Below are 21,556 nucleotides of genomic sequence, written 5' to 3'. Positions count from 1 at the left end.
ATGGGAAATAATTGGGAAACAGTGGAAACAGTGTCAGACTTTATTTTGGGGGCTCCAAAATCACTGCAGATGGTGATTGCAGCCATGAAATTAAAAGACACTTACTCCTTGGAAGAAAAGTTATGACCAACCTAGATAGCATATTCAAAAGTAGAGACATTACTTTGCCAACAAAGGTCCGTCTAGTCAAGGCTATGGTTTTTTCAGTGGTCATGTATGGATGTGAGAGTTGGACTGTGAAGAAAGCTGAGTGCTGAAGAATTGATGTTTTTGAACTGTGGTGTTGGAGAAGACTCTCGAGAGTCCCTTGGACTGCAAGGAGATCCAACCAGTCCATTCTAAAGGAGATCAGTCCTGGTGTTCATTGGAAGGACTGATGCTGAAGCTAAAACTCCGGTACTTTGGCCATGTTATGCGAAGAGTTGACTCATTGGAAAAGACCCTGATGCTGGGAGGGATTGAGGGCAGGAGGAGAAGGGGGACGACAGAGGATGAGATGGCTGGATGGCATCACCGACTCGATGGACGTGAGTTTGAGTGAACTCCAGGAGTTGCTGATGGACAGGGAGGCCTGGCATGCTGTGATTCATGGGGTCGCAAAGAGTCGGACATGACTGAGTGACTGAACTGAACTGAACTGAAGCCACTTGCCCTAGACTGACTTAATGCCATTCATTTTGAAATGAATATGAAATTCTTCCAGGCATGTATTAGCTATATTCTAGGTGCTTCAGAAGCTTGTTTGTACAAAAAAAAAATTTTTTTTTGGTGTAATAGTGATATGGTAAAGCCTTGCCACTTCCTGTGTACATGAAGATTATATTCTCTTCAGTCTCAAGAATTACTTAATCTCTCTCATAAGAGTGTTGCTATTACTGTATATTTAGAAAATAGACTGTACATTTAGAAAATATTGAGAGGCATTTGAATTTGGAGCATAAACAAATAGATCTTGAACTTTCACAAACCCGGTTAGCAGCATTCGTCATCAATAGTGATAGTGTTGTCCAGAGAGATAAATACCTATCTCTCAGTCTGTCCATCCATCCGCTACTATATAGTAAGATGATAGAATTAACATTTAAAAATATACGCTATATTTTTATTTACATCCAGTGACCTTGAAGCTAAAGGTATTATTTCTAGATAACCTCTGTAGAGAAGATAAACTCTTAAAATTATGCTACCCTGAATAGCACAAAGAATTTCATGATTTACATTTGGAATCTAAAAACGTGATACTGTCAGTTTGGTTTATTTCTCTCACTCAGTTCTTGTCTGCTCGTAACAAAGATTTAGAATGACTGGAGAACTTGTAGCTCAAACAGACAGGGTTTTATTAAGCAGGCAGTATTCTTAATGACAGACTAGTTACAGCTCAAGCAGGCAGCAGACTCCTGAGACAGAGGAGCAGGCAGACCCCTACAGAAGCACACGGGACCTTCTTGGCTTCTCTTTTTGTACTTTCTGTTTCCTCCGCCTGGAGTAGGATTGGTTATGCTCACTGCAAAATAGGGGATGGTACCAGTGTTTGCCTGATTGGTTATGCCCAGCAGCAATCAGGGAAGGGGTTGTGTTTTCTTGCCTGCGGTTCTCACTCTCGTCTTCCACTTCCCCTTTCAGGGTTTTTGGTTTTTTTTTACCCTCTGCATGATTCTATATCTGACATTGCCAAGGAACTTATTTACAAGACAAATAGACTCAAACAAGCAGAAAAGGTTGCATATACTAAAGGGGAAAGAGGAGGAAGAATATATCAGGGATTTGGGACTACCAGATGCACACTACTATATATGAAATATTAAAACACTGTATAGCACAGGGAACTGTATTCAGTATCTTGTAATAACCTATAATGGAAAAGAATCTGAAAACCAGTGTGTATATGTATACATACACACACTTTTTCATATATATATACACATATCTCCCAATCACTTTATTGTACATCTGAAACATTGTAAATCAACTATACATCAATTAAAAAAAAAACAAGTTTTGGATTAATGTGATTCAGAAAGAAAAAATGAACATAATACTAAAAGCTGAATAATTCTGGGTCCTAAAATAATTCCCTTTTGGATCTATTTTGTGACTAAATATTAATATCCTTGCATATGAAATAGTGCTTTCAGCATTCAGGTATTTAATTAGGGAATAATACTTGGAAAATACAAATTTGTTAAAAATGAACGGTATGTCTTCTCTACCGTCAACTGTTCTGACCATCAACCCCACTCTTCAGGTTGACTATAAAGCAAATGTTGCACAGTGCTTTACTTTATATTATTATATTAGAAATAAACAGTGGTTGTTTTTCTCTTTTAAGAAAAAATAATTTCAGGACTTCCTATCCTAATATGACACTGTCTCATTTTGAGACAAGCTATTTTACACAGTATATTCTTTGATAGTGATTATCTTAAGCACTTCTGTAGTCCAGTTATTTAAAAATAGCCCCACCTTTCTCATCTTTTTTTTTTTTAATAGATATTAAGAAAAGAGAAACTGATAGCTGTAAAATTTTAGGTCTTACTAAAACACTTCCATTGCAGTAAATTGACTTTCTATCTAATAGATGAGAAATTGGAGCATAAAGAGCCTTTGGTGCCTAATGGTATATATGATTAGAAAAGACTGGACAAGGTTGTTTTAAAAGTTCTAGCAGGAAGCATAGCTGTGTTTATGTCTTTATGTCTTAATATCCTTAACAAGGGCTTCTAAGAGGAAACACCTGAAATGAGAGCTAGCTTGCTGATCATGGTTAACAAAAGTTACAGTCATATTTTATCCAAATATAACAAGGCCTAAAAAGTGGCAGTTTTTTACATTGATAGGTAGATAGCTGGATAGATAAAGGAAGTTATCTGTTGAGCTGGGTAAAGGAAGGAAGGACAGAAAGAGAGCCAGCATAACATTTTATGTATTTATTTTTTTAATAATTTTTTTGAAGTATAATTGATTTGCTGTATTGTGTTAGTTTCAGGTGTACAGAAAAGTGATTAAGCTATACATATATGCATATATCTATATTCTTTTTCTATTTTTTTCCATTATAGTTTGTTACAAGATATTGAATATAGTTTCTTATGCTATGCAGTTAATCCTTGTTGTTTATATGTAGTAGTGGGGGTCTGTTAATTTCATACTCCCAGTTTATACCTCCCTGCCACTTTGGTAACCGTGTTTGTTTTCCATGTCTGTGAGTCTGTTTCTCTTCTGTAAATAAGTTCATTTGTACTAATTTTTAGATTCCCCATATAAGTGATGACATATAATATTTGTCTTCCTCTAGATTCCATGTATAAGTGATAACATATAATATTTGTCTTTGTCTGATTTCACTTAGTATGATAATCTCTAGGTCCATCCATTGTTGCAAATGGCAGAACATTATTCTTTTAATGGCTGATTAATATTCCATTGTGGGCTTCCCTGATAGCTCAGTGGTAAAGAATCCACCTGCCAGTGCAAGAGACGCAGATTCGATCCTTGGGTTGGGAAGATCCCCTGGAGGAGGAAATGGCAGCCCACTCCAGTATTCTTGCCTGGGAAATCCCATGGACCGAGGAGCCTGAGGGGCTACCATCCATGGGGTTGCAAGAGTGGAACATGACTTAGTGACTGTATATATGTATATTTTTTCCCATTCTTTTATATATGTGTGTATATATATATATAGTTATATAGATATGTATCCATACTTTTTTAGATTCTGTTCCTGTATAGGTCATTATCACATGATCCAGGAATCCTACTCCTAGGCGTATATCTGGAAAAAATGAAGGCTCTAATTAAAAAACATACATATGCTAAGTGGGATTGCTGAATCATGTGGTAACCATTGTATTTTGATTTGCACTTCTCTAATAATCAGCATTGTTTAGCATCTTTTCATGTATCTGTTATGTCTGTTGGCTATCTGTATGTCTTTGGAGACATGTCTAAGTCTCCTGCCCATCTTTTGATTGAATTATTTGGGTATTTTTGTTACTGATCAGCATCCCTTTCTAATTCTCTGGTGAACATGTCTGTTATCCAGAGAGAGAAGAGGACTCTGGGCAAAACCAAGGTCACACTAACATTAACGGGCAGGTAGAGAAGAAGAAGACCAAGAACAAACGTTCAGAGACACTGGTGTTTTGAAGTAAGTGGAGGAGAAAGAGTCTTGTTGCAAGGATATTAAATAAGAGAGTCAAGAAGAGTCCATTGGATTTGTCAAGATATCATTTAAGACTTTTGCCAGACTAATTTTAGTTTTAGAGTACTTCATTAGATTGTGGTTTTAAGAGTGATTGAGTGGTTAAGAAGTAGGAGACACAGAATTAATGACCAAAGTCAGTTTTCCTTTAACTCTTTGAAGATGTCATATTTTCTTTCATAAGATAAGCTAGACCATATGCTGTCATATAAGAAATTATTCTTTTAAGAAAAAAAATTCATTTTAGTTGTTAATACTGCTTAATACTAGAACTTTTCATGCAAATTAGCCTGCTCTACTTATTGCCCCTGCCCTCCCCACCAGCCAGGAGCTTAGAAATTTTCTATTAGAACATGCCCTCCCCACCAGCCAGAAGCTTAGAAGTTTTCAGTTTTCAGTGCCTTAAATCTGGTGGTGGTTTAGTCATTAAATCATGTCCAACTCTTTGTGACCCCATGAACTGTAGCCCACCAGGCTTCTCTGTCCGTGGGATTCTCCAGGCAAGAATAATGGAGTGGGTTGCCATTTTCTTCTCCAGGGGATCTTCCTGACCTAGGGATCAAAACAGGGTCCTCTGCATTGAGGGCAGATTCTTTACTGACTGAGCCACCATGGAAGCCTGTCTTAAATCATTAGTAAATGTAAAATCCAGAAATATGGATGTATGCACAAAAAATTCAGATGGTAAGGATTCACTACTGAGATGTACTGTCATAGTTTGAGGGAGTCCAAAAATAATACCCTCTGTTGGCAGCCCACACCAGTATTCTTCCCTAGAGTATCCCATGGACTTAGGAGTCTGGCGGGCTATGGTCCATGGGGTTGCAAAGAGTTGGACATGACTGAAGCAACTTAGCATAGCATCCCTGCCCAAGTTCAGAATCATTGGCGATATAAGCAGATGAATTCTCTGGTGGAATTCAAAATAACTGCTTTAAAATTGATAAAGTCTAGAGTGAAGGACAGGGCTTATTTGCGTAGTCACAAAGTAACAGCTAATACTTCAGGGCTGACTTAGATATGTTTACTAATAAGCTTGTTACTGGTGCGCTGGACAGCCAAAGAGAGGGAGAAACAGAATTCTTGCCCCTTCTGCTAAAAGATCAGGAGCCCAAAAGGGGCTGAGCTATGCATACCTAGTTCTTCTCTTTCATCTTATTAGTGAAATAAATCATTCCTCTCCTGGATAATGGAGGTGGCAGATGCCCAGTGAGGAGGCAGAAGTGTCACTGTAATAGAAATTCCTAGTAAGGAAGCTTGAGACCAGTGGAAAAGGGGTTACTGCCTCATTTTATTTTCCAGTATGCTCTTTTAATGAGGTGTAATTCACGCAAACTAAAATGCACAGATTTTAAGTGTACAGTTTGAGCTGTGACAAATGTACATACTTACGTAATCGCTATTCCCATCAAGATATCAACGTTCTAACACTTTTTAAACGGACTCAAGGCAAGAGTTTTTTAAGTAGTAGCCTCTTAATTCATTTAAAATGCTTAAGTTCAGTTCAGTCTCTCAGTCGTGTCCAACTCTTTGCGACCCCATGAATCGCAGCACGCCAGGCCTCCCTGTCTATGACCAACTCCCGGAGTTTACCCAAACTCTTGTCCATCGAGTTGGTGATGCCATCCAGCCATCTCATCCTCTGTCGTCCCCTTCTCCTCCTGCCCCCAATCCCTCCCAGCATCAGGGTCTTTTCCAGTGAGTCAGCTCTTCGCATCACGTGGCCAAAGTATTGGAGTTTCAGCTTTAGCATCAGTCCTTCCAATGAACACCCAGGACTGATCTCATTTAGGATGGACTGGTTGGATCTCCTTGCAGTCCAAGGGACTCTCAAGAGTCTTCTCCAACACCACAGTTCAAAAGCATCAATTCTTCGGCGCTCAGCTTTCTTCACAGTTCAACTCTCACATCCATACATGACCACTGGAAAAACCATAGCCTTGACCAGACGGACCTTTAAATGCTTAAAAGATACATTAAATTTGTAATAATTCTGTTGACAGCTTTGACTGTCTCTGGATGAAGAATTTAGTGAACTTTTCCTCAAGAAATCTCACATCATTACATATATAATTATTTCTATGGAGAGACTGAATGGTTTTTTTAATTGAGTAGAAATCTTTTTAAAAATGTATGTAGTTTTTAGTTATATATTATATATCCTTAAGTGCTTAAATTGGCTTCATTAATATCTCTCTATATTAAAATATAACATCCTGATTTATATTTCTGATAATATGAAATGCATATTTAACAGGTAACATTTATTGAATACCTTCCCTTCCCCGTTGGTATACTTTGGCTCATAAGTGGGTGTTACAGAGGACGGCAGCTAGACAGCTTTCTGCAAGTAAGGAATGCGTTCCTTTATGCACTGAGTAAATTTAACAAATACTGACTGGCTGCCTTTTTGTGCCAAGAAATAGGTATAATGCAATGACTGTAATTGACAAGGTGCCCCATACAATATAGTGGGGGAGCAGCTGTGAAGGCTGGATGCAGGGATGGAAAATGACCCTGGAGGGTTGAGGAAGAGAAGATTTAGATGAGCACGGATGGTCTCTGGGGTGGTGACAGTTAGGCTGAGACTTAATGAGAAGGGGATGTCATGCAGGGAGCATTGGGGATGGAATCAAGGAAAAGAAAGAAGTAAAACAGGTCCAGATGTCTATACACATAGTACTAAATAAGTCTTAACTACTTTTATTACTTGTTGACTAATAGTTTTGATGGATTATTATAATTTGACTAACAGGGTATCTTGTTTTTTTCCTCAGTTTTGTGGTAACTATTTGTTACTTTTAGTAATATCAACTTAGATATTGTATCTTATTCATACTTTATTTCAGAAAAATTAACCTAATAGCTACATACTAAGATTGAACAAGTATATCTGAGATATGATTCCCTATGAGTTTTTAGTTAACAGAAGACGTACATATGGACATAGTTTTCTTTTCCTTTAGGGAAAAAAATCAATTTCTTAAGCTATTTGAGCTCTCTTAAGAAAATAAGTAGTAACAGTGGTTGTGAATTGATACGCTGAAATTTTTAATAAAGTTTATTTGGGATGATTAGGTTAGCCACAAGTTGTATGAGGCATCACTGGAACATGTTTGTATTATATAACATATATTTTTAAGTTTACTTTTTCCTGTGTTAGCATGGAAAATAAATGACCACTCATTTAATAATTGTTGTTCTTTAGTCAGTTAGTAATGTCCGACTGTTTGTGACCCCATGGACTGCAGCATGCCAGGCTTCCCTGTCTTCCCTGAGTTTGCTCAGTCATGTCCATTGAGCTGATGATGCCATCTAACTATCTCATCCTCTGCTGCCTCCTTCTCCTCCTGCCCTCAATCTTTTCTAGCATCAGGGTCTTTTCCAAAGAGACTGCTGTTCACATCTGATGACCAAAGTATTGGAGCTTCAGTGTCAGCATCAGTCCTTCCAATCAGTATTCAAGGTTGATTTCTTTTAGCATTGACTGGTTTGATTTCCTTGTACACCAAAGGACTCTCAAGAGCACAGTTTGAAAGTATCAATTCTTAGGAACTCAGCCTTCATGTTCCAACTCTCACATCCTTACATGACTACTGGAAAAACCATAGCTTTTACTATATGGACCTTTGTTGGTAAGGCGATAGCTCTGCTTTTAATATGCTGTCTAGGTTTGTTATAGCTTTTCTTCTACAGAGCAAAGGTCTTTTAATTTCATGGCTGCAGTCACCGTTCGCAGTGATTTTGGAGCCCAGGAAAATAAAGTCTGTCACTTTTTTCCATTTTTTCCCCGTCTGTTTGCTATGAAGTATGAAGTGATGGGACCAGATGCCATGGTCTTCGTTTTTTTAATGTTGAATTTTAAGCCAGCTTCTTCACTCTCTTCCTTCACCTTCATCAAGAGGCTCTTTAGTTCTTCTTAGCATTCTGCCATAGGGTGGTGTCATCTGCATATCTGAAGTTGTTTATATTTCTCCCGGCAGTCTTAATTCCAGTTTGTGCTTCATGCAATCTGGCATTTCTCATGATGTGCTCTGCATATAAGTTAAATAAGCAGGTTTGACAGTATACAGCCTTGGTGTTCTCCTTTTTCAAATTTGAACCAGTCCATTGTTCCATGTCCATTTCTAACTGTTGCTTCTTGACCAGCATACAGGTTTCTCAGGAGGCAGGTAAGGTAATCTTGTATTCCCATCTCTTTAAGAATTTTCCACAGTTTGCTGTGATCCACACAAAGGCGTTCACGTAGTTAATGAAGCAGAAGTAGATGTTTTTCTGAAATTTCTCTAGTTTTTTCTATGATCCAACAGATGTTGGCAATTCGATCTCCAGTTCCTCTGTCTTTTCTAAATCCAGCTTATACATCTGGAAGTTCTCCATTCATGTACTATTGAAGCCTAGCTTGGAGAATTTTGAGCATGACTTTCTGGTATATGAATTGAGTGCAATTGTGTATTAGTTTGCACATTCTTTGGCATTGCCCTTCCTTGGGATTGGAATGAAAACTGACCTTTTTCAGTTCTGTGGCCACTGCTGAGTTTTCCAAATTTGCTGAAATATTGAATGCAGCACTTTAACGGCAGCATCTTTTAGGATTTGAAATAGCTCAGCTGGAATTCCATCACCTCCCCTAGCTTTGTTCATAGTGATGCTTCCTAAGGCCCACTTGACTTCACACTCCAGGATGTCTGACTGTAGGTGAGTGACCACACCATTGTGGTTGTCCAGGTCATCAAGACCTTTTTTGTACAGTTCTTCTGTGTATTCTTGCCACCTCTTCTTAGTATCTTCTGCTTCTGTTAGGTCCATACCATTTCTGTCCTTTATTGTGCCCATCTTTGCTTGAAATGTTCCCTTGGTATCTCTAGTTTTCTTGAAGCAATCTCTAGTCTTTCCCATTCTGTTGTTTTCCTCTATTTCTTTGCACTGATCACTGAGGAAGGCTGTCTTATCTCTCCTTGCTGTTCTTTGGAGCTCTGCATTCAGATGGGCATATCTTTCCTTTTCTCCATTGCCTTTCATGTGTCTTCTTTTCTCAGCTATTTGTAAGGCCTCCTCAGACAACCATTTTGCCTTTTTGCATTTCTTTTTCTTAGGGATGGTTTTGATCACCACCTCCTAGTGCTACGAACCTTCGTCCATAGTTCTTCAGGCACTCTGTCTGTCAAATCTAATCCCTTGAATCTATTTGTGACTTCCACTGGATAATCATGAGGGATTTGATTAGGTCATACTCGAGCAGCCTAGTAGTTCCCTTCTTTCTTCTGTTTAAGTCTGAATTTTGCAGTAAGTCCATTAAAGTTTATACCTTATTTGAGGCAGGGTGCTCAGGGCTGGTGCACTGGGATGACCCCGAGGGATGAGATGGGGTCGGAGATGGGAGGGAGGGTCAGGATGGGGAACACATGTATACACATGGCTGATTCATGTGAATGTATGGCAAAAACCACCACAATATTGTAAAGTAGTTAGCCTCCAATTAAAAAAAGAAATAAAGAAAAAAAAAAGTTTATACCTTATTTGAAGTAAGAAAATGCCTGAGTTCATGATCTGAGCCACAGTCAGCTCCTGGTCTTGTTTTTGCTGACTGTATAGAGTTTCTGCATCTTCAGCTGGGAAGAATATAATTAGTCTGATTTCAGTATTGACCATTTGGTGATCTCCATGTGTAGAGTAGTCTTCCATGTTGTTGGAAGAGTGTGTTTGCTATGAACAGTGCATTCTCTTGGCAAAACTGTTAGCCTTTGCCCTTCTTCATTTTGTACTCCAAGGTTAAATTTGCCAGTTACTCCAGGTATCTCTTGACTTCCTGCTTTTGCATTCCAGTCCCCTGTGATAAGGCTTCTCTTGTGAGTCAGAGGGTAAAGAATCTGTCTGTAATGCAAGAGACCTGAGTTTGATCCCTGGGTCAGGAAGATCCCCTGGAGAAGGGAATGGCAACCCACTCCAGTATTCTTGCCTGGAAAATCCCATGGACTGAGAAGCCTGGCGGGCTACAGTCCATGGGATCACAAAGAGTCAGACACAACGAAGTGACTGACACCCCTGTGAAGAAAAGGACCTTTTTCTGGTGTTGGTTCCAGAAGGTCTTGTAGGTCTTAATAGAACTGTTCAGCTTCAGCTTCTTTAGCATTAGTGGTTGGGGTTTAGACTTGGATTCCTGTGATACTGAGTGGTTTGCCTTGGAAACGAACCGAGATCATAAGCTGACAATGTACAAAATTCTATTAAAATTTATACGTTACTTTGAAGTACGAAAATGCCTGAAATTCAAATACTAGAGCAGCAATCTCAGGGGTCTTTGGTAACCTATTAGGGTGTCTGTGATGTCAAAACTATTTGCATAGTATCGAGACATTTTTTTTTCTCTTTTTCACCGTGTTGACATTTGCATTCACAGTGTTCTAAAAGTAATTGGGGTTGAAGACTGCTGGTGCTTCAGTATGTGCTAATCAGTAGTAGCAGCAAACTGCAATATTAGTATTTATTATATTCTTTATTATCATATCCTTGAGGTTGAAAAAAATGCCAGTTTCATTTAAGAATGTCCATGATGTGGGCTTCCCTGGCAGTCCAGTAGTTAAAACTTTGCCTTCCAATGTATCAAGTATGGATTCAGTCCCTGATCTGGGAGCTAAGATCTCCCATGGCTCAGGGTCAAAAAAATAAAAATAAAAAAGAAGAAAACAAAACAGAAGCAGTGTTGTAACAAATTCAGTGTAGATTTTTAGCATGTTCCACATCAGAAAAAAAAAAAGACCATGTTTTTAAAACTTTCAACCTTTTCATACACATTTTGAAAGTACACGGTGATAAAATGGGAAGTACACATAAAACACTTGCATTGCATTGTAAACTCTGATAGTTATCTCTAAGTAAAGCAGTTGTGCACTCTTGAGTTGTGAGCTGACTGAGATACTTTTTTTCCTTGGAATAACTTTTTTTTTTTTTTTAAGAACTGAGAGATAAACTGGCTTTTCATATTTGGTAGATATTTTCTCACAAATGAATGAGGTTAATTTCTCACTGAAGAAAAAAATTGACAGTATCTGTTCCTAGTGATAAAATTAAGAATTTTTAAGAGAAAATTGGAACTTTGGAAAACTTGTATCACTTTCAGCTTGATAGTGTCCTAATACCTAGTCTTTAAAAAAGATTAGTGATGATATTAAGAAATATGATATCTTGAAATAGTACAATGAAATGTGTTGATATTTGGAAGATATGCATGTCTCCATGACCTAATTTTTTAAATGATCCATTCATCAATGATAAATCTATTGCATGTATAAAAGCTTCAGAGTGCAAAAGAGCAATGGATTTTCATATAACTTGGCAGTGCTCATTTGTATTGTTTCAGATTTCACATGGCAACTAATATTTTAAAAAATACTGCTCATTAAGTTTTGGTATGGTATCAAATAATGCCCACCGTTATCTGAAGCCTATATGCAGTTCAGGAAGCAACAGTTAGAACTGGACATGGAACAACAGACTGGGTCCAAATAGGAAAAGAAGTATGTCAAAGCTGTATATTGTCACCCTGCTTATTTAACTTCTGTGCAGAGTACATCGTGAGAAATGCTGGGCTGGAAGAAGCAGAAGCTGGAATCAAGATTGCCGGGAGAAATAACAATAACCTCAGATATGCAGATGACACCACCCTTATGACAGAAAGTGAAGAGGAACTAAAAAGGCTCTTGATGAAAGTGAAAGAGGAGAGTGAAAAATTTGGCTTAAAGCTCAGCATTCAGAAAACAAAGATCATGGCATCTGGTCCCATCACTTCATGGGAAATGGATGGGAAAACAGTGGAAACAGTGTCAGACTTTATTTTGGGGGGCTCCAAAATCACTGCAGATAGTGACTGCAGCCATGAAATTAAAAGACGCTTACTCCTTGGAAGAAAAGTTATGACCAACCTAGATAGCATATTCAAAAGCAGATACATTACTTTGCCAACAAAGGTCCGTCTAGTCAAGGCTATGATTTTTCCAGTGGTCATGTATGGATGTGAGAGTTGGACTGTGCTGAAGAATTGATGCTTTTGAACTGTGGTGTTGGAGAAGACTCTTGAGAGTCCCTTGGGCTGCAAGGAGATCCAACCAGTCCATCCTAAAGGTGTTCATTGGAAGGACTGATGTTGAAGCTGAAACTCTAATACTTTGGCCACCTCATGCGAAGAGTTGACTCATTGGAAGCAGGAGGAGAAGGGGACGACAGAGGATGAGATGGCTGGATGGCATTACCAACTCGATGCACATGAATTTGGGTGAACTCTGGAAGTTGGTGATGAACAGGGAGGCCTGGCATGCTGCTATTCATGGGTTCGCAAAGAGTCAGACACAACTGAGCAACTGAACTGAATTGATTATCTGAAGATGCAGTTAAAATACTCTCCTGTTTCTCAACTGTGTATATGTGTGAGGCTGAGTTTTTTTCATCTACTCAATCAAAACAACAAATATAAAAGATTGAGTACAGAAGCAGATAGGAGGATCCAGTTTTCTTCTATAGGGCAGACATTATAGAGACTTGTGAAAATGTAGAGCAATGTTGCTCTTCAGTAAGTTTTCTCAGTTTTGAAGTATTTTTCATTAAAAATATAATTATGTTAATAGTTTTATATTAGTTTTAAATGAACTACTAAAGTCAGTCTTTAAAAGTCTCATTTTTAATTTTTAGTATGTTAAATATCAATATAAATAATTTTAAAAAGAGCTCTTTTGTACGTGATACTATACACAGAAAATCCTAAACACAGCACCAGAAATTATCACACCTTATCAATGAATTTGGTAAAGTTGCAGAATACAAAATTATTATACAGAAATTTGTTGCATTTCTGTACTAACAATGAACTATCAGAAAAAAAAGTTATGATGATAATCCCATTTACTGTTGCATCAAAGAGAATAAAATACGTAGGAATAAACCAACCTGAGGAGTTAAAAGACCTGTACTTGGAAAACTATGAGACATTGATGAAGGAAATTGAGATTTTACAAGCAGGTGAAGATATACAATATTCTTGGATTGAAAGAATTACTATTGTTAAAATGACCATACTACCCAAGGCAATCTACAGACGCAATCTTTGTCAAAATACCAGTGGCATTTTTCACAGAACTAAAACAAATAAGTTGTATGGAAGCACAAAAGACCCTGAAAAGCCAAAACTATCCTGAGAAAGACCAGAGCTGAAGGAATGACACACCTTTACTTCAGACTATACTACAAAGCTGCGGTCATCAAAACAGCATGGTGCTGGCACAGGCAGCACCATAGATAAATGAAAGAGAATAGAAAGCCCAGAAATAAACTGACACACCTATGGCCAATTAATATACAACAAGGGAAGAAAGACCATACAATGGAGAAAAGATGGTGTCTTCAATAAGTAGTGCTGGGAAAACTGGATAGCTCCACGGAAAAGAATGAAGTTAGAACATTTTCTAATACCATATGCAAAGCTAGACTCCAAATGGATTAGAGACCTAAATGTAGGACCAGAAATTATAAAATTCCTAGAGGAAAATATAGACAGAACACCTTTTCATATAAATTGTAGCAATGGTTTTTTGGATCAGTCTCCTAAAGCAAAGGAAATAAAGCAAAAATAAACAAATGGGACCTAGTTAAACTTAAAAGCATTTGTGCATCAAAGGAAAGCATCAGCAAAATGAAAAGCCTACTGAATGGGAGAAAATATTTACTAACAATATGACCAATAAGGGGTTAATATTCCTAAATATATAACTAGTTCATACAGCTGAAAATCAGAAAAAACAAACAACCTGATTAAAAAATGGACAGAAGACCTGAACAGATATTTTCCAAAGACATGCAGATGACTATTAGGCACATTAAAAAATGTTCAACATCATTAATCATCAGGAAAATATGTCAGAACCACAATGTGCTGTCACCTAACACCTGGCAGAATGGCTGTGATTAGAAAGACCGCAAGTAACACATGCTGGTGAGGATGTGAAGAAAAGGGAATCCTTGTATACTGTTAGTAGGAATGTAAATTGGTGCAACCACCGGAAAACACCATGGAGATTTCTCTAAAAATAGAACCACCATATGAGCCTGTAATTCCACTCCTGGGTATACATACCAAAACACTAATTCAAAATGATACATTCATCCCAGTGTTCATAGCAGCCCCTCTCCCCTTCCTTCTCCAAACTGGTTACCACTGCTTTGTTCTCTGTATCGGTGAGGCTGTTTTTTTTTTCGCTATATTTACTAGTTTGCTGTATTTTTTAGATTCTACATATAAATGATATCACACATTATTTGTCTCAGTGTTCCAGTATTAAAAAAAGAAGGAAATTCTGCCATTTCCAACAAGGTGGGTAGACCTAGAGAGTATTATGCTAAGTGAAATAAGTCAGACAAATACTGTATGATATCATTTATATGTGGAATTTAAAAAATACAACAAACTAGTAAATACAGTAAAAAAGCAACAGACTCACTGATACATAGAATAAAGCATGGGCAATAAAAGGGTAAAGGATTAAGTACTACAAACTATGATGTAGAGAATAAGCTACAAGGGTATATTGTACAATATAGGGAATATAGCAAGTATTTTATAATAACTATAAATGGATTATAACCTTAAAAAATTGTGAATCACTGTATTCTATACCTGTTATTTATATAACATTATACATCAAATATACTTCAATAAAAAGTTAATAACTCCTTGGCATCCTAAATAATTTTTAATATGTAAAAAAATTTTAACAATCTATGGTCTGGAGAAATCCATATATAATTTAGGAGAAGAGCAGTGTTTTAAAGGGCTTCCCAGGTGGCTCAGTGGTAAAGAACCCGCCTGTCAATGCAGTAGACACGGGTTCAGTCTTTGGGTCTGGAAGATCCTCTGGAGGAGGAAATGGCAATCACTCCAGTTTTCTTGCCTGGGAAATCCCATGGACAGAGGAGTCTGGAGGGCTACAGTGCATGGGGTCACAAAAAGTCAGACTTGACTTAGTGATTGAGCATGCCAAGTGCTATAAAATCCAAAATGTGCACCTTTTGACTTAAAGCAGTACTTTGAAGTGTTTAAATGGCAGTTTTAAAAAGCTTTGTATTATTGAGCATCCCTGTAGACAGGGGCTTCTGTGAATGGAATTCTCCAAGCAAGGATACTGGAGTGGGTAGCCATTCCCATCCTTCCCCAGGGGATCTTCCCCATCCTTGGGTCTCCCACATTGCAGGCAGATTATTTACCATCTGAGCCATCAGGGAAGCCCATAATAATAAACAAACTTTATTATTTTAAGTCAGATTATTTTGAAACTTTTCTAAAGCTTCATTTTCATTTTATATATTTAAAATGCAACAGAGGAAGCCAAAAAAATGTAATCCATTATTACTTGGAAAGCTTATGTAAGTTTTTGTGGACTTTTCGTTTTTTTCAGTTAACCATAGCTGGTTCATGAACAATAAATAAGGCATAAGAATGCTGAAAAGATGTTCTATGACTGTAGAATATTCTTGGTATCATACAGATACAATGACTATTTTAGATGAGTTAAATGGATACAATTTTATTAAAAAATGAGTAATTGTATAGTCCATTGCCATTTTGAATGTATATGAAAATTAATTCACCATAATGGGAGCCTTTTGCTTCTTTGTACTGTTTATCGTGAAACATGATGGTTAGTGAGGTTTCTGATTTCTCTTTTTTTCTCTAAGCAGATAATCTCAGTGATACCTTGAAGAAGCTGAAGATAACAGCTGTCGACAGAACGGATGATAGTTTAGAAGGATGCTTGGATTGTCTACTTCAAGCTTTGACACAAAATAGTAAGTTGATTTTTTTAGGTGGTGGTGGGGGGGGCAGTGCCCTGGTGGCTCAGACTGTGGAGTCTGCCTGCAGTGCAGGAGACCTGGGTTTGATGCCTGGGTTGGGAAGATCCCCTGGAGATGGAAATGGCAACCCACTCCAGTATTCTTGCCTGGAAAATCCCATGGATGGAGGAGCCTGGCAGGCTACCGTACATGGGGTCGCAAAGAATCGGACACGACTGAGCAACTTCACTTTACTTTACACTTTAGTAAGTTTTTTTTATGTTTACTCAAATGCCAAACAAAAAAAAAAAATCAAGTCAGCAAACTTTCAAAAATTTATATATAGTTTAGCAAATAACTTGCATTCACATTGTTTGAATTCTTTTGAATCCTGTGTTTGAATACTGATGCTGTTTTCCTTGTTCCACCCTCCTACCTACCTTCCCACCCCCAGGATACTGAAAGCCAAGTTGATAGGCAGAAGAAAGGAGAAATTGATTGGTAGTGATGACATTAATACCAATCCCAGAGAGAGGCAGTTCTTAACTGACATGCATCAAGAGTTGTTTTTCTTCTTAACACCTACATTTGTGCTTTAAAAAAAAGACTGTGTTTACATGTGGAGAGGAGAGAGAGGAAGCTTATGAAAAAAGGAAGAAACAGAGAGGGCACTTAAAACCCTTAACATTTTTTTATGATAGCTTTTTAATCATTTTACTTTAAAATAATGTATGCTTAAAATTGAGGTAACTCTTGATCTTTGGTGGTGTGGTAAATAATGCTAGAGATAAAAATTACACAGCTCTTCACTGACCAATTCATTGTATTGTTGCATTTGAGCCATCATATTTCTAGTCATTAATTTCTGTATTATCACAGTGAAAAGATAGATACAGAATACTTTTCATTTGTTCTCTTAATTCTGCTTGGTTGTACTTTGGTTTATGCTTTACTTGTTTTTAATTATGCCTTTATTTTACCCTAAGTAATTATGTAGCTGACAAATAATTCAGAAGGGAAGTTATATACTGTATTGTTAAAGTTAAATTTGAAGCACTCTGAGATGTATGCCTTTTTTTTTTTCTTTAGTAAACTGTGATTAGAAAATTAAAATAATTGACTGCAGTGGTCTTCATGAAAAAGTGCATTTTAAAGGTGGCTTTTAAAGTTCTGTTTCCGTAGTTGTTTGCTTTTGAGATTACAGTTTTGTCAAGCTGTCTGATCTTAGAGATATCACAGAAGGGGTTTAAAACAAGGTGTTCAGTGAGACCATCTGGATAAAGGGCACAATGGTAATGAAAAGGAACAATGAAAAAGGGACTTCCCTGGTGGTCCAGTGGTTGGTTGTCTTTGCTTCCAGTGCAGGCGGTTTGGGTTCCATTCTGGTTTGGGTGCTAAGATCCCACATGGCAAAGGGCCAAAAAACAAAACGCAAGCAATATTGTAACACATTCAATAAAGACTTTAAAAATAGTCCACATCAAAAAAAATTTAAAAAAAGAGAAAAGAGAATGTGTAAGGCTTTGTTCACCATTGTAGTAAATTTGTGTGGCTATTTAAATTTAATAGTTAAATTTAATAAAAGATTAAGTTTTTTACTCTTAACTTTTCAGTAACCTTGTTTGGTTGGTGACTACCTTACTGGGGATCATAGATGTAAACTATTTACACAATGACAGAAGATTCTTACGGATAGCGCTGGTCTTAAAGATGAGAGAAAACCACAGGATGACCTGATTTTTACGCATGCCTATATAGGTCGATTTACATAATATGTAATTAGTCTACATAAATTGAGTATCTCAAATTCATTTTTTTTTTGAAGCCTTGCTTTTTTATAACTTCATTTTAAATGGCCCAGTTTTTTTCTTTGTGTTAGAAACATGCAGTTTTTCCCAAATGGACCATTCATTCAATTCAGTACCTGAAGGATGGGGATTCCATGTCCTTTGTTATACATCGAGGGGCGCTCAGTGCTCTCCTGGAAAGACTGAAACCCAGAGAAAGTTGATAAAGAGAAGTGAAAAAAGGAAGCAAAATTTTATAGTGTTTTAAAGAACAGATTCAGGAAATACTGACAATTGTGTATGGTGTTGGATTAAATTTCAGACCCATTGCAGAGTTATTTGTTAGCCCTATTTATTGAAGATGGTTTTGAAATTGTATTTCATAAAATGGTAAGGACTAATAGTTACACAATGGTAATGAAAACAACAAACTGCCAATTTAATCATTGACTCTTCGGGAAGGGAACAAAAGGATATGTCTTCTTAAGAATCTGTAACAAAATTCATAATTGTCTTCACATCTGAGACTGTTGACACAAAAGAATTTGATATAGGAAGAGGTAGTTCCTGCAGATGTCCTGTCTTTAACTTCCGAATGATGTGTATCATTGATTGAGGGTCCACTGTGTGCTCAGCACTAGACTTCAGACAGTCTGTTGTCTGATCTTTCCTATAGACCCATGATGAGGTATTATATACATCACCATTTAAAAGATAGGGAAACAGTCCCTGTAAGTTTACTTGCCTTGCTCTGGCAGAATCCAAAGTTTGAATTTTAATTCTTAGTTTACAAAATTAAAAAAACTACATTCTGAGTAAAGTGCAGCTTTTTTCTGAGTTTATAGAATGTGAAAGTGTTTTCAGAAGCTAGATTTTAATATGGTCTTAAATTTTTGCCTTTTTTTAAAAAGTAGTTTCAAATTATTAGTACAGAGGAAGGAGATTTATAAACCCATGAGCTGTGTATTTTTAGATATTTGTTGATATGTTTTATAAAATTAACATCTAGCTTTTAAGCAAGAAAAAAAATTTTAAATATCAGTGAGATGTTTATTTTATACAGTTGTTCTTACTTCTCTGAATAAAGTGCTTGATCCATTGCTACTTCTATGCTCTTAAAGGTAAAATTATAAAGCATGTAAGTTAGAATCTATTCTGGCTTTTTTACACAGAGAAGTTCTAGTTTCATAATTCTTCCTTTAGTGTCAGGTATTCTAACTAAAAATATCAGTGTTTGCATTAGTATTACACCTGATCAAGAAAGAATGATTTCTCTATCTGTACAAGATGGTAATGTGGGTAATGGAAATCTAAAAGTTTTATTTTATTATTTACTAACCTGTCATTAAAAGCAGAGATATTACTTTGCCAACAAAGGTCCATCTAATCAAGGCTATGGTTTTTCCCATGGTCATGTATGGATGTGAAAGTTGGACTGTGAAGAAAGCTGAGTGCTGAAGAATTGATGTTTTTGAACTGTCGTGTTAGAGAAGACTCTTGAGAGTCCCTTGGACTGCAAGGAGATCCAACCAGTCCATCCTAAAGGAGACCAGTCCTGCGTGTTCATTGGAAGGACTGATGCTGAAGCTGAAACTCCAATACTTTGGCCACCTAATGAAAAGAGTTGACTCATTGGAAAAGACCTTGATGCCCGGGAGGGATTGGGGGCAGGAGGAGAAGGGGACGGCAGAGGATGAGATGGCTGGATGGCATCACCGACTCGATGGACATGAATTTGGGTTAACTCCAGGAGTTGGTGATGGACAGGGAGGCCTGGTATGCTGCAATTCATGCGGTTGCAAAGAGTAGACACGATTGAGTGACTGAACTGAACTGAACCTGTCATTGGAAGGGACATTTCTGAAAGGAAAGAAATGCTTTTACGTTTTTACATTGTGGGAATTTACAAATGATTAGAATCTGAAATTAGAATTTTCACTTTACATGACTTCAGAGTGTTTTTTTGAATTTGGAGTGGGCATTAAATCTAGTATATGTAAGGATCTTAAGAGACAAAAGTTGAAAATTTGAGTATTTGCTAGACTTTATTGAAAACATTTTGTTTAAGCAAGCATTTTGTGTACATCTGAGATCTGAATTAATATAGAAGCATTCAGTCACTCATTTATTACTAAATACTTCAGCTCTCAAATGTTTTTAGTAAATATATAAAGGCTACCAGTAAAGAAATCAGCCTGGTTTATTCTGGTCTCTCTTGATTAAGGGAATAGTTAGAAGATTGTTCATAAATGCTTTTTAAGTTGTATTGGTACTCGGTTTCATGCTTATTTGAATATGGAAAACAGGCCACATTTTTGTCCCTAAACATTAAGACAGGAATTGTCCTTAGAGAATATGACATCTGATCCACCTTATAGGACAACCTACTAGCATAAATTAAAGGCCTCAAAATAAGCAAAATTAACAGTCATTCATAATAAAAATTCTGTTCTGTTGTAAGAGAATGGGGACCATGTTCTTGTTGGTTGGGGGAATCACAGAACAATATCAGCATGATCACCAACACAGCTTTTATATCTTTTTCCTAACAGATTAGACTGTTTTCCTCTGTCTTACTGCCTCATATACCTTTGTGTTTTAACTTGAGTTAATTGCCTGGTGGCAGTTATTATCTATAGAAAACCTTATGAAAGAACATCAGTTTACTTGTTTTTAAAGAGGGAAATATTTAGCATCTAGTTCCATATTTATAACTTCATAATATTCATCTCTGTATTGAATTCTTGGGTTATTTCTTAGCCCTTGTTCTTTATTTTATTCATTATGTTGATTTTTGGTTCCCTATTAGGCTATAATCCTAAGCATATCAAATAATGTACGAAAGCTGCTCAAGTAGATCATAAATCTTCTCTAACAGTAAGAATTTTCTGTTGTCATTTACTTTTAGTCTGCTTTATGCCTTTAATTTTGTTGAACAGACTCATTGTCATGTATCAAAATTATTTCCTAAGTTAAAGACTTTGAAATTTATTATCAACTGTTTTTCAATAGCCTTATTAAATCTGCAGTTACTGATCATGAAAGATTGCTGCTGTTTTAGTAGAAATGAAAGTTTATTTTACTTAATTCTTTCATAGTAATATCTAGATATCACTTTTTTACTCTAAGGTATCAGATGTACCACAGAGTGGTATGTATTTTTTGCAAGGTGAATTATGTTGGTCTCCTCCTTTACATACTTTTGTATTATGTGGCTCTTTTAATTATTGTGTCCATCATTTATAAGGGCTTATGGCTGGTGCTAATCATAAGTTACCAAGGGTTCAGTTTTTATTAAATAAAGAAAGAAAGTGAAGTTGCTCAGTCATATCTGACTCTTTGCGACTCCATGTACGGTAGCCTACCAGGGTCCTCTGTCCATGGGATTTTCCAGGCAAGAATACTAGAGTGGGTTGCCATTTCCTTCTCCAGGGGATTTTCTCAACCCAGGGGTTGAACCCTGGGTCTCCCGCATTGCGGGCAGACACTTTACGATCTGAGCCACCAGGGAAGCCCTTATTAAAGGTAGTATTTGAAGAGTTCAGTTCAGTTCAGTCGTTCAGTCGTGTCCGACTCTTTGCGACCCCATGAATCGCAGCACACCAGGCCTCCCTGTCCATCACCAACTCCCGGAGTTCACCCAGACTCACGTCCATCGAGTCAGTGAAGCCATCCAGCCATCTCATCCTCTGTCGTCCCCTTCTCCTCCTGCCCCCAATCCCTCCCAGCATCAAGGTCTTTTCCAATGAGT

At 37.1% G+C, this 21,556-nt stretch overlaps 1 protein-coding gene across 7 annotated transcripts in view; it reads left to right on the top strand.

Moving 5' to 3' along the window:
- RAP1GDS1 (Rap1 GTPase-GDP dissociation stimulator 1) overlaps window positions 1-21,556 on the top strand; it is a 148,626-nt gene that overhangs the window by 31,438 nt on the left and 95,632 nt on the right. For 4 of the 7 annotated variants that reach the window (XM_061419598.1, XM_061419600.1, XM_061419596.1 and 1 more), the window contains exon 2: window positions 15,923-16,033. In XM_061419598.1, coding sequence (XP_061275582.1) covers window positions 15,923-16,033 — 111 coding nt within the window. The remainder of the gene's footprint in view (window positions 1-15,922; window positions 16,034-21,556) is intronic. The other 3 variants (XM_061419601.1, XM_061419597.1, XM_061419603.1) reach the window with 1 other exon arrangement.

The sequence above is a fragment of the Bos javanicus genome, chromosome 6 (genome assembly GCF_032452875.1).
Source record: "Bos javanicus breed banteng chromosome 6, ARS-OSU_banteng_1.0, whole genome shotgun sequence".
NCBI lineage: Eukaryota > Metazoa > Chordata > Mammalia > Artiodactyla > Bovidae > Bos > Bos javanicus.
The sequence above is the reverse complement of the archived record's forward strand: the minus strand, read 5'-3'. Positions and strand labels throughout refer to the sequence as shown.